At 34.4% G+C, this 10,789-nt stretch overlaps 1 protein-coding gene across 1 annotated transcript; it reads left to right on the forward strand.

Annotated features, from left to right (window-relative positions):
• Positions 1 to 593: 593 nt before the first annotated feature.
• Positions 594 to 1,684, forward strand: LOC131619071 (protein HAIKU1-like). Its single transcript, XM_058890213.1, has one exon. It carries the CDS (start codon positions 594 to 596, stop codon positions 1,584 to 1,586), a length of 993 nt encoding a protein of 330 aa, XP_058746196.1. The 3' UTR covers positions 1,587 to 1,684.
• Positions 1,685 to 10,789: the final 9,105 nt, after the last annotated feature.

Genomic DNA, 10,789 nt, shown 5'->3' on the forward strand with positions numbered 1-10,789 from the left:
CAAAAATCTTATTTAGAAAATAAAACTAAAAAATTATAAAACAAAAATATACTTAAAAGTATGAAATATATTTATAAGGTAATATATTTTTGACTCATTTAGCAATGTTGAACTTTAATCAAACCATTTTCACTATATATATAACATAATGTTGTCTAATTTTTAGCCCTAATAATTTAAGAGAAAAAATATTTAGCAATTATATCAAATAAAAAAACTCACCATAAAAAAATATTGTTTGGCAAAGGGTACTCACGTTTTCTATTCCACTGAAAACCTTGTTAAAATCGAAACGCTAAACCACCGGTAATTGATTTCCCACGGTTTGCTGACTCAGCAAAAAAGCCCTATAAAGTGACATAGGGTTTTCTTCTTCCTTCATATTTCTCTTCCAGTCTCTTCTGTCCCCTTTACACCCTTCACTCAAATTTCACCCTTTTCCTCAATTTGTCTTTCTATACTTTTTCTTTCCTCTAAAACCATATAATCACACTCTCTTTGGTAGTGTTTTGGTTTACTTCATTTCTGTGATTTTTTTGGTGTAATTCTTAATTTGTAAAGTAAAGAGAGAATCTTGACTGTATCTTTCAAAAATGGAAAACTCTAGAAACAGGTTGAATGAGAATATGGGTGTAAGCAAAATGGGGAAGACAATCAAAAAGAATTCAGCCCCGCAAACAATCGAATTCGGCCACAACGGCAGACATCCTTACCCTCCGTCGAAAATTCATCACATTCACAGAGATGATTTCAAGAGATTTGTTATACACGCTACTGGAAGAGAATATAACCGGCCTACTAGAACTCAATCTGAGATTTCTAGGTTGCAGCGAAACAGGCCTCCTCCATTGGCCAATGTGAGGTCTTTTGCTCGGTTTCCAATGCAACCCCCGCCTCCGCGGGCGCCTTACATTAACGGACTGGCTGTCCCTCCTTTGCAGCCGATTAGTGGTCCTCCGTTGTTCGATAGTTCGTGGAACACTTTCGTCGAGTCTCCCATCTCGGCTTTCATGAGAAAGTTTCGAGACTCGGAGAACTACTACGGTGGTGGTGGCGGTGGCGGTGGTGGTGATGCTTCGAGAGGTAATCAATTCCAACAATTCCCTCCTCCTCAACCGATGATCAATAATGTTAATGTTAATGTTCAAATTCAGCCGCAGTATTTCCCGATTCAAACTCAAATGGTTAACAATGTTGAGCAATATAATAACCTATCATCTGCTGCTACCAACCAAACTTTTCCAAACTGTAACCCTTCCGTGTCTATGAATATTGCTAGCAACCAAACTCTTCCTATGAACCCTAACAATCAATTTCTGAATGATTTTCCTCAGTCACAAACAAATTACTCTATGCCACCAACTTCTGAATACTTGTTGGCTTCGCCAACACAAAAAGTTAATGTCCTATCCCCTCAGTCACCTTATAGGCCTCTTCTTTCACCAAGCATTTTCTCTTCGCCTTCGTCGCCAGATTACCCTTTCCAACCCTATCTTCATAACGAGATTTTAAGTCCCGAACCTCCGTCTCCGCTTTCGGAAGGCGTATTTCCTTTCACAAATTCTCAGAGGCCAGATGATGAATAGCTTTCCCAAACTTCATTCAGAATGCTGCTACTGTCAAAGATCTTAGTTCATGATGTCATTTTGTCTTTATTTCATTTACTTGTTTTTGTTATTGTTATGTAAGGATCATGTTTTTTAAAATATAATAAATAATGTAATGGGTTACTTATCAAAAAACCTTAATTCTTGCTTTTTTTTTCTTCTTTATTTTAATTTGTATGGAATTTTTTTTTATGTAATGGTCTTATTTGGGAAATAAACATATAATGTACTTGGCCATTTAGTTTCCTAATCCATCAATGGCGTTTTTGGAAGATTTTTTTTTACTTGACTTAGGTCAAAATAACAAAAATAAAATTTTTCTACCAAATTTAGTGAATTGAATAGGCTTATAAAAATAAAAGTGAATTGAATAGTCTTAAACTTGATTTGGTATAATGCATTTTTAATAGAAGGGATGAACGTATTTAGACTTATTTGTGTTTTCCAAATATATAAGGTAAAGGAATGTGTACATATTTAAATTCATATTAAAAAACCAAACATTTTTACTGTTTTTACAAGATTCATGTATACATTTTGCTGACCTCTTTAGTCTTTAAAAAGTCTTGATTACACTTTGATTGCAATTTTAGTGTGTATGGCTTTGACCGTCACTTTTTTCTTTTGTTTTGGATCTGGTTATCTTTTTTTCAATTTTTTTCTGAATTTATGCAATCATTTATTACTGTGACATCAACTCACATTGTCTGCATTTTCTTTAACAATAGAAAGTAATAGTTGGATAAAGTTTAACCTCTTTTTAAGTATTAATCGACTATTACACGTAAATGTGATATATATATATATATATATATATATATATATATATATATATATATATATATATATATATATATATATATATATAAACAAGTGAGAAATTATTTAAATATCAGGAGTATTTGAACGGGAATTCAATGAGTTAAAAGGAAGAAAACGTAGCTTAAAAATAAAAGCAAACCTAATCAACAAAACAAATAATTGAAGTAAAAAAAGCAAAACAAAAAAAATAAGGAATCTACAGGATTTTTTTTTCATAAGCAACTCTTGTATAAAGAATATAAGTACTAAGATACTCCAACTCATACAAGAAAAACAATTACACAACTTTAGTTTACAGAAATCATAAACATAACAGAGAGTTTTTAAACCACTCATAGAAATTACATTTAATGCTTCTCTTAGAGCCTAAAGCAAGTCAACACCAAGAATACCAAATTATCATATAGAATAAAACCTCTGTGTCCGAATTTGCATTGTTAAAAATTATATCATTTCTCACCTTCCATATGCACCAACACATTATTAACCAAATGTTTGCAGTCCTAGAACTCTTCAATTTTCCTTTCAATACCTCAACCCAATTCAATAGATATCCACAACAGTCTAATGCAGTTAACAAATGAATTTCCAGCCACCTTTGAATTCTGCTCCTCAAGAATACCAGCTTAGCACAATGCAAAAACAAATGATCAACATCTTCCACCTGTAGTGCAAAGGCCAAAGACACCCACTCCTTTGTCGACTCTGACAAAGAGTATGGTTCTCAAGTCAGACAAAGAAAACACTTTCTCGAATTCCTATCAAGATATTTTTTAAGTTATCAATTTACTTGTATCTTCCATATTCTTCACACTAGTAAAGGAACTTGAAAAATCAACATCATTACGAAATTTTTAAATCGACCAAACTATAGTATGTTAGATCATAATCAAACCACCTCTCACCTAACACCTACCTCCCAATAATCTAAGAACCATAAAATAGTATTGAGATCTCTAGGAAGCATCACCCTAGCCACCTAAAAATATCATACCAAACAGACGTTGTCATGTCATAAGATACAAAGAGATGGGTCGTAACAGACTCTCCCCCCTACACATCGGACAAAAAACACTTAGGATCCTCTATCACCTTACACCTAAAACAATTTTCTCTAGTAGGAACCTTCTTTTGAGGAAGCTTCCAGGTAAAAATCAACCACTTTAGAGGGGGTATAGCTATTCTATATAAGAGGAAGCACCAAGTTCTCCAGAATTCTCGAAAGAACACTTAGCATATCACGGTCAAAAAGACCATAGTAAGCTTAGGCGATTGAAAAAACACCATCCTCGAAATGACACTATTACCATCTATCAAGTTCAGAGAGAGGTATACATCATGCTGATAGATAAAGAGGGATTTTTTCTACTTCAACATTACTATGAAAAACTCATTTAACATCAGTTGGATATGATATGTTACCTCGGTTTCATATGCGAGGTAACTAAAGGTGTCATAAAAAGTGTGTCACATTATCTCTCGATTGGTGTTACATCGACGGGTAAGGTTTAATGGTCATTAGTTCGATACCCAACAATAACTTTTTTGAATTTTTAAATGGCAAAAACATATTTCCCCTCGGTTTTGACATTTAAACGACGGGTAAAACCCAATTGAGTTTATTATATCTTATGTGAATTGCTTATTTCCCCAAACCCTGACTGAACATATAACTTTTCAAATTGGTTTATAAAGTAATCATATGAACAATCATGTTATATTTGAAGAACAACTTACATTAATCAATGATTTTCAAGCATCTTGTAACTGATTATTCATCTCTCATTCTTTGATGATTTTCACGAACTTTTAATATATCCTACGTAACCCTGTGTTTGACTTTGGGTTATTTTCTGTTTGGTTACTGGGAAAGTTTCTCTTTTGTGATAGGAGAGAGAATGAATTGAAAAAAACCAGATAAATTGATTAATTTTGGGGTTTTGTTTGCTCGCAAAGATTCCTTTGTGAATCTCATGCCTATATATCCCTTGGATTGAATTTGTGTGCCTTGTTCAAAGCTCAAGGTTAAAGTTGGAAATGATCTCTGTTTAAAGAAAAGAGACAAGTCGTCATCTTAACGGAGAGATATTTCAAATGTTTCACCACAAAAATTTTTGAAAGTGACAGAAAGAGGGTTCTTCTCGTGATAAGAGAGGGACCTTACTTGGGTGTTCAAGTATGCCAGTATTCATCTTATATGAAAGAACAGTTTTCAACCATTAGAGAAAGACAACGGCCTGGATTTGAAATCAACTGGGCACGCATCTTGTATCAATCTAAATGGGAAAATGTTTTGATGATAATGTTTGTATTTTGAATGTGGTGTAACATAACAAAAGTCTCTTCCATTGAGATGAGTCATGTCTCACCTCTGTAAGAAAAATCTGAATTTTTGACTGACTTGTACAAGGCCTAAGCTTGAGGCTTAAAAGGAATTTTGAAACTGACTCTGTTCGAGATGTCTCCATTAAGGATTTTTTTTTACTGAAAGGTTTTTTTATGCCCAAAATTGAAGTTGACTCAGAGGGAACACTTTATTTAGTGGAGACTGGTGAATTTTATATGTCCTATACTAAGCCCAAAATTGAGGCTGGCTCTATGAGGAATGGACTTTGAATTATTTTTGTTTTGTATGGAGTCCATGATTGAGGTTAACTCTGAAGGGAGTGGAATACTTCTTGTTTAAAGCCCAAGATTAAAGCTGGCTCAACTGAGGAGTAAATTCGAAAGACTGTATGGCAGTTTGTTTTGGTGTCTTGTACAAAGCCCAAGAATGAGGCTAACTCTATTGGGGAAAATCCAGAGGTTTGAATCCTTTGAATGTTAGAAGATACTACGGGTGACAGAGACTGTCCATGTCTCTCATTCCAAGGGGTTGACTCAATACACAGATTGAGAAACACTTGTGTAATTGGATATCTAGGTTGAAGAGCAGAATTTATCACAAAGGTTAGCTAAGAGGTGACTAAAGACCTGTCCTAAGTTTATATGAAACCTGATGGGTCCTTGTATACAAGCTCAAGAGGAATACGAGGGAAATGCTTATAAGAAGCCTGGGGGTCCTTGTATTGTAAGCCCGAGAGGAGGCTAATCGAGGGTCCTTGTTGTAGCACAAGAGAAAACTGTGTTGTCTTGACTAATTTGACTCTAAGCAAATGGGTAAGTGGTTTCACCGGGAAATAATCCTCTTCAGGTGGATGTGCCCTATTGTTTGATCGAAGGGCTTCTAGATGTTTCACCGGGAATAATTCATCTTGTGGCAGGAACCTATGTTATTCTAATTAGGAAAGGCTTCACCGGGAAGTAATCCTCGATCCTGGTCATATTCCTATAATATATATACAGTTTATTTGTCTTATGATTTTTCTCTTGACAAAGATCTAAGCAGTATATATACAGTTTATATTTGACAGGTATATTAAAACAGTAAATAAAGCCATAAAAACTTACAGTTTAAAGAGGAGGCCCATGACTGGTGTGTATAGAGCCTTATTAAACAGTTGCATGTTTTGATTGAAAACAATTGAAGTTTAAAAAAGAAGAAGAGAAGTTTGGGGCTTATAGCTCAGAAGAGAGGCCCAAAGGTCTAAGAGCAGTTTCACCGAGAATAATGCTCCTCTTAGTACCAGAGTTTTATTTTGAAAAATAGATGAAAATATTTACAAAAGAGAAGATTTGGGGCTTATACTCAAGGAGATGCCCACAGGTCTAAGAGTAGTTTCACTGGGAATAATGCTCCTCTTAGTACCAGAGATTAAAAGAAGATGAGAAAGTTTTACAGAAAAAACAAGGTTTTAAAACAAACAAATAATTACAGGGGATGGGGCTTACACTCAAGAAGATGCCCAAATGATTGTTATTGTTTATGAGAAACAGGTGAAAAATGATTTAAAAAGAAGTAAGAAGAAAGGGATGGGACTTACACTCTATTAAAGGCCCAGAATGATTTTATTGTTAATGAAAAACAGTTGAAGAAAGATGATTGGGACTTATACTAAAGGAGAAGCCCAAATGATTTGAATGAAGTTTTATTTAAAACATGCAGGGTCTTGTTGACTGAAAACCCTGAGCATCCGTTTAATCGAGGGTTTGAAGAAAACAATTTTAAATGAAAAAGATGGCCTAATCAAGGCAAGAAACAATATTTACACTTAATTAAGAACTAAAATACTAGGGTTTATTCACAAAATTATTTACAATTGATTAGGTTTTTGAAAATCAAAGGAAAACTATATTTTTTAAAGTATTAAAAATACTAAAAAAAAACATCACTTTTAAACCTAATAAAAATATGTTAAATAAATGATATTTTTGTGATTTTTTTTAGTATTCATGAAATCTATATGATAAATGAATACTCTGCAAAAAATCATTTGAAATTGATTAAATTTAATTGATGAACTAATTGGATGAAGTTTGATAAAGAAAATGAAAGAAAATAGTGACTAAAAAATAGGTTTGATCTTGCAAGGGCTTGAACTCACGCCCTTGGGGTGACCAGCTCAAAACTTAGCCAACTGAGCCACGCGCTCAGCTTGTTAAACACACGCTTCCAATTAATTATATTTTAAAAAGTTTTAGAAAAATTCAAAAAGGGCGCCATTGTCGTCTTCAACCTTGAGCTCCCTCATGATTTGAATTGCTATCTCTCTCAATTCTCAACCAAATACTATGACTCAAACATGAAACTTGTTCTAAATTATCTCACAATTCTAGAAATGTAACTATCTTAAATTTATATTAACTATGGCTCTCTAATTTCTCAGAAAACATTACGAACCCTAGCTATTTGAAAGTAAAATTAAATGATGATCATGATGAATAAATGAATGCTAATAGAGGGATTTTCATCCTCTCATGATGCTAAACAAGATGGTATCGAGTTTTATCAAAAAGGATGCAAGAATCATAGAGTTTGAGTTTGAACTATTAACCTCTGAAACTGGAAATCGAAGGCTATGATAGAGAGCTCCCAGCAATGTTTTGATGATTGGAATAGCTTCCTGGACCTAAAGGATGCTAAAGGACTGCTTACTTCACCTTGAATGACTCTTAATTGCTCTACTAGATTCCTCTTGCAAGAGCTTGAAGTGAAAATGGAGGATGGTGATTCAGTTGTTACAGAAGTGATGTGAGCATCTGGATAGCTTCCTTAGACATCAAGGAAGATGTTGATGTGCTCAAATTGGCTTGACACCTTCTGAAACCTTCTACCCGACCCCAACTGCTCAAGCTCCAAGTTAAAAGTGGATGTGGTGATCCTGGAGTTACATAGCTGGAAAGAGGACTTGGATCACTTCCACATAGTGCCTATGAAGTGTTAGAATACTCACTTTCAAGGGAGAAGCTCTGGTTTGAAGAATTCACTTCTTCGTGCCAAGAGAACTTTTGAAAACAATGAGTAAAAGAGAGAGATGGAGAAAACAAGAACTCAAGCTGCTTTGGTGTGATTTTGAATGAGAATGAGCTCTCTATTTATAGGCATTTGGACTGAGATAGTAAGAGAGTGAGGTAAGCATAGTGAGGTCATTTTGAGTGAAGCTTATGAATGAAGAAATATGGAATATCTCATTATGGAATGATGGCTTTTTTATTCCACTTGATCCAAGCCCTAGCCCTTGATTCAATCTGATCTTATGGATCATTTCTGATGTGTAGGGGCATCATTTTTAGTTTTATGAAGATTCCCTTGGTGATGCACCATTTTCCATAAATTCTCATTTTGTAATCATTACTTAATCACATGGGAATTGAAAATTCTTGTACTTGGCCATTTTGATGCAATGATGCAATTGATTCTACTTGATCCCTTCTGATATTATTTGAATGTGGATGTACCAATTTGAAGAGGTACTTGCATAAAATTGGCAAAATACAAAGTTGGTTATGCCTAAAATCCAACTTTAAGTTCCTTACTTCCACAATACATAAATCTTTTCTCAAATTGAATCAAGAGATATTTTAGGACTCTTTGAAAAGCTTAGATGATGTACTTCAATTCACTTATTTGGTGTTTCCTCAAAATCATTTGGGAGCTTGGTGAAAATTGGCCATGAAGTTAAGAAAAAACTCGGGTTAAACACTTAGAAATTTTCTAAGTAATTTTGGCTTGAAAGTTTGTAAGCTCATATCTTCCAAATACATCACTTTTTGAGAAAATTTTATAAGTGACAAAATTTTACAACTTTCATGTTGGGAGATTTTTGAGTTTGTACTTGAAAATTGAAGTTGCTTGAACATGAAGTTATAGCTTAAATGAAAAATTTCTAAGTATTTTATCTTTGACTTTTTTATTATTGATTGATTTTCTTGATTTTTCTTGAACAAATGAATTTAATAATCATATGTTGATGATTTTGATCTTCAAAAGTCCATGGTTTACCAAATTTCTCAAAAGTCAAAGTCAAACTTGTACATATGACTTTTTCCTGATGAAATGCATTCTTGGAGATTTCAAATGAATCAAGCTCTCCTCTTTAAATGAATGATGTGAGTGGATTATATTGAAGCATTAGAGGTCCTTGAGTAATGATTTGAGCCATGGAGCCATGTCCAGGTTAAAAGTCAACTTCTCAGAAGAATTAGGCAAAAAACCCTAACTATGACCCAAGATGAAATTGGAAGTTGTTGAACTTGAATTAAAGTACATCTTGCATTGGATATTGATGGAGAGAATCATATGAAGATACTTGAGCTCTTTGAATCATGTTTTGAAGCTTGAAGCTTTTCCCAGATGAAAATCTTGATTCTAGTCCTTGATGAATCCAAAACCCTAATTTGGTTGTCTTGATGGATTTAAGACTCATTACTCTAAGATTGGAGATCATGTGAATATGAATGAAGCATCTTGACCTTGATGATTGTGTTAAGGACCATTTCAATCATTGATTGATCCTTTTCCTGAATTTCCTGGCTTGAAACTCTAATTTGAGTACTTGGTGAACAAATGACTGCTCTAGGTATCTGCTTTGAGTTGATGGAGTAGTTGAGATGCTATATGATGTGATATCTCAGGGGGGGTTAAAAATTTGGGTATGACAGGTTCATGTGTTTATTTTCATGTGTTGCACCCCAAAATTTCCCCTCCTATCTTTTCTTAACTGGTTTAGGCTTTTCATCATGTCATTTGCATATCATTCTTATCATCGGCTCTGTGATTGCGGGATCAAGATTCGATTTCTCAAGCTCTCTCATCGGGGACCAATCAAGTCCCTATCATGATAGATGTCTAGCACTTCGGTGTGCTTTGTGTCAAGAGTTTCCGCTATTTCGGAACAGTTCAAAGGAAGAATATGTTTTGGTAGCATATTTGCAAAATTCGTAACTCCCAATTGGAAGGTCGTATGAGCTCGGTTCTTGCGTTGCCAACATCGTTTCGAAATTCTTTCATAACTCCCTCAATTTTTATTTGATTGAGCCCGGTCTGGCGGCATTCTTTCCGAAATTTCGTTGGCTTCAATTTATTTGCAGGCTGAGTTTCAGCACGTTCTTTGAGGGGTGCGCACAAAAATTCTGCACAGTTGAGTTTTCCGCCTCAGATGACTCGAAGAATTTCTCGCCATTCAAACGCGCATAAATTTTTCATCTCTTATCCGATTGAGCTGATCCTGGTGGCTATGGTTCACAAATTTCGTCATCTTCGATTTGACGCTGGTCCCGATTCCAACTTTTACACCGAAACGCGTTTCCTTGAAAGTGGGGGCTAAAATGGGCTTAAGAGGGCAATTTAGAAAATACACATTTTGGGCTCTCTATATATTCTTTTCCCACTCATTTTGAAAAGGGAGGGTCTCATAATTTTCTTTTCACCAGAAACACAAATAAAAAATCTCTCTCTTTCTCTCAAAGATCAAATACATTTCTCATCTCAAATTCTTCAACAACTTCATCAAGAACGCGAAGAACACAGAGATTAATTTTTCGGAATTTTCATTTTCCTCTCCTTTCATAGAACTCTCTGCCCCACTCCTCATCCTCTTCTCTCTCGGATTCGCAATCTAGTATTTTATTCTTCTTCGCATTCGCACTTCGAGTGGATCTTCGATTTTGGTAAGCATTCAAATCTTGATTAAGTGCTTAATTATCGATGATTACAGGAATTTGGATGTTAGATCCAATTGTTGTTGTTGTTAATTGATGATGATGATGATTAAATGTTTATTCAAATTGTTAGATCTGTGATTTGTTGATGATGATATGAATTTGATTGCTAGATCTAGTGTTGGTGCAAGTGTCGCACCCCAATTTTTGACCTAGTCTTTTTCATATAGTTGTAGCATTCATTCGCATTTTTTTTTTTGCATATTTAAATTTTTAGTTTAATTAAAAAATTAGTTTAGGTTCAATTTAGATTTTTAGTT

Source organism: Vicia villosa, linkage group LG7 (genome assembly GCF_029867415.1).
Source record: "Vicia villosa cultivar HV-30 ecotype Madison, WI linkage group LG7, Vvil1.0, whole genome shotgun sequence".
Lineage (NCBI taxonomy): Eukaryota > Viridiplantae > Streptophyta > Magnoliopsida > Fabales > Fabaceae > Vicia > Vicia villosa.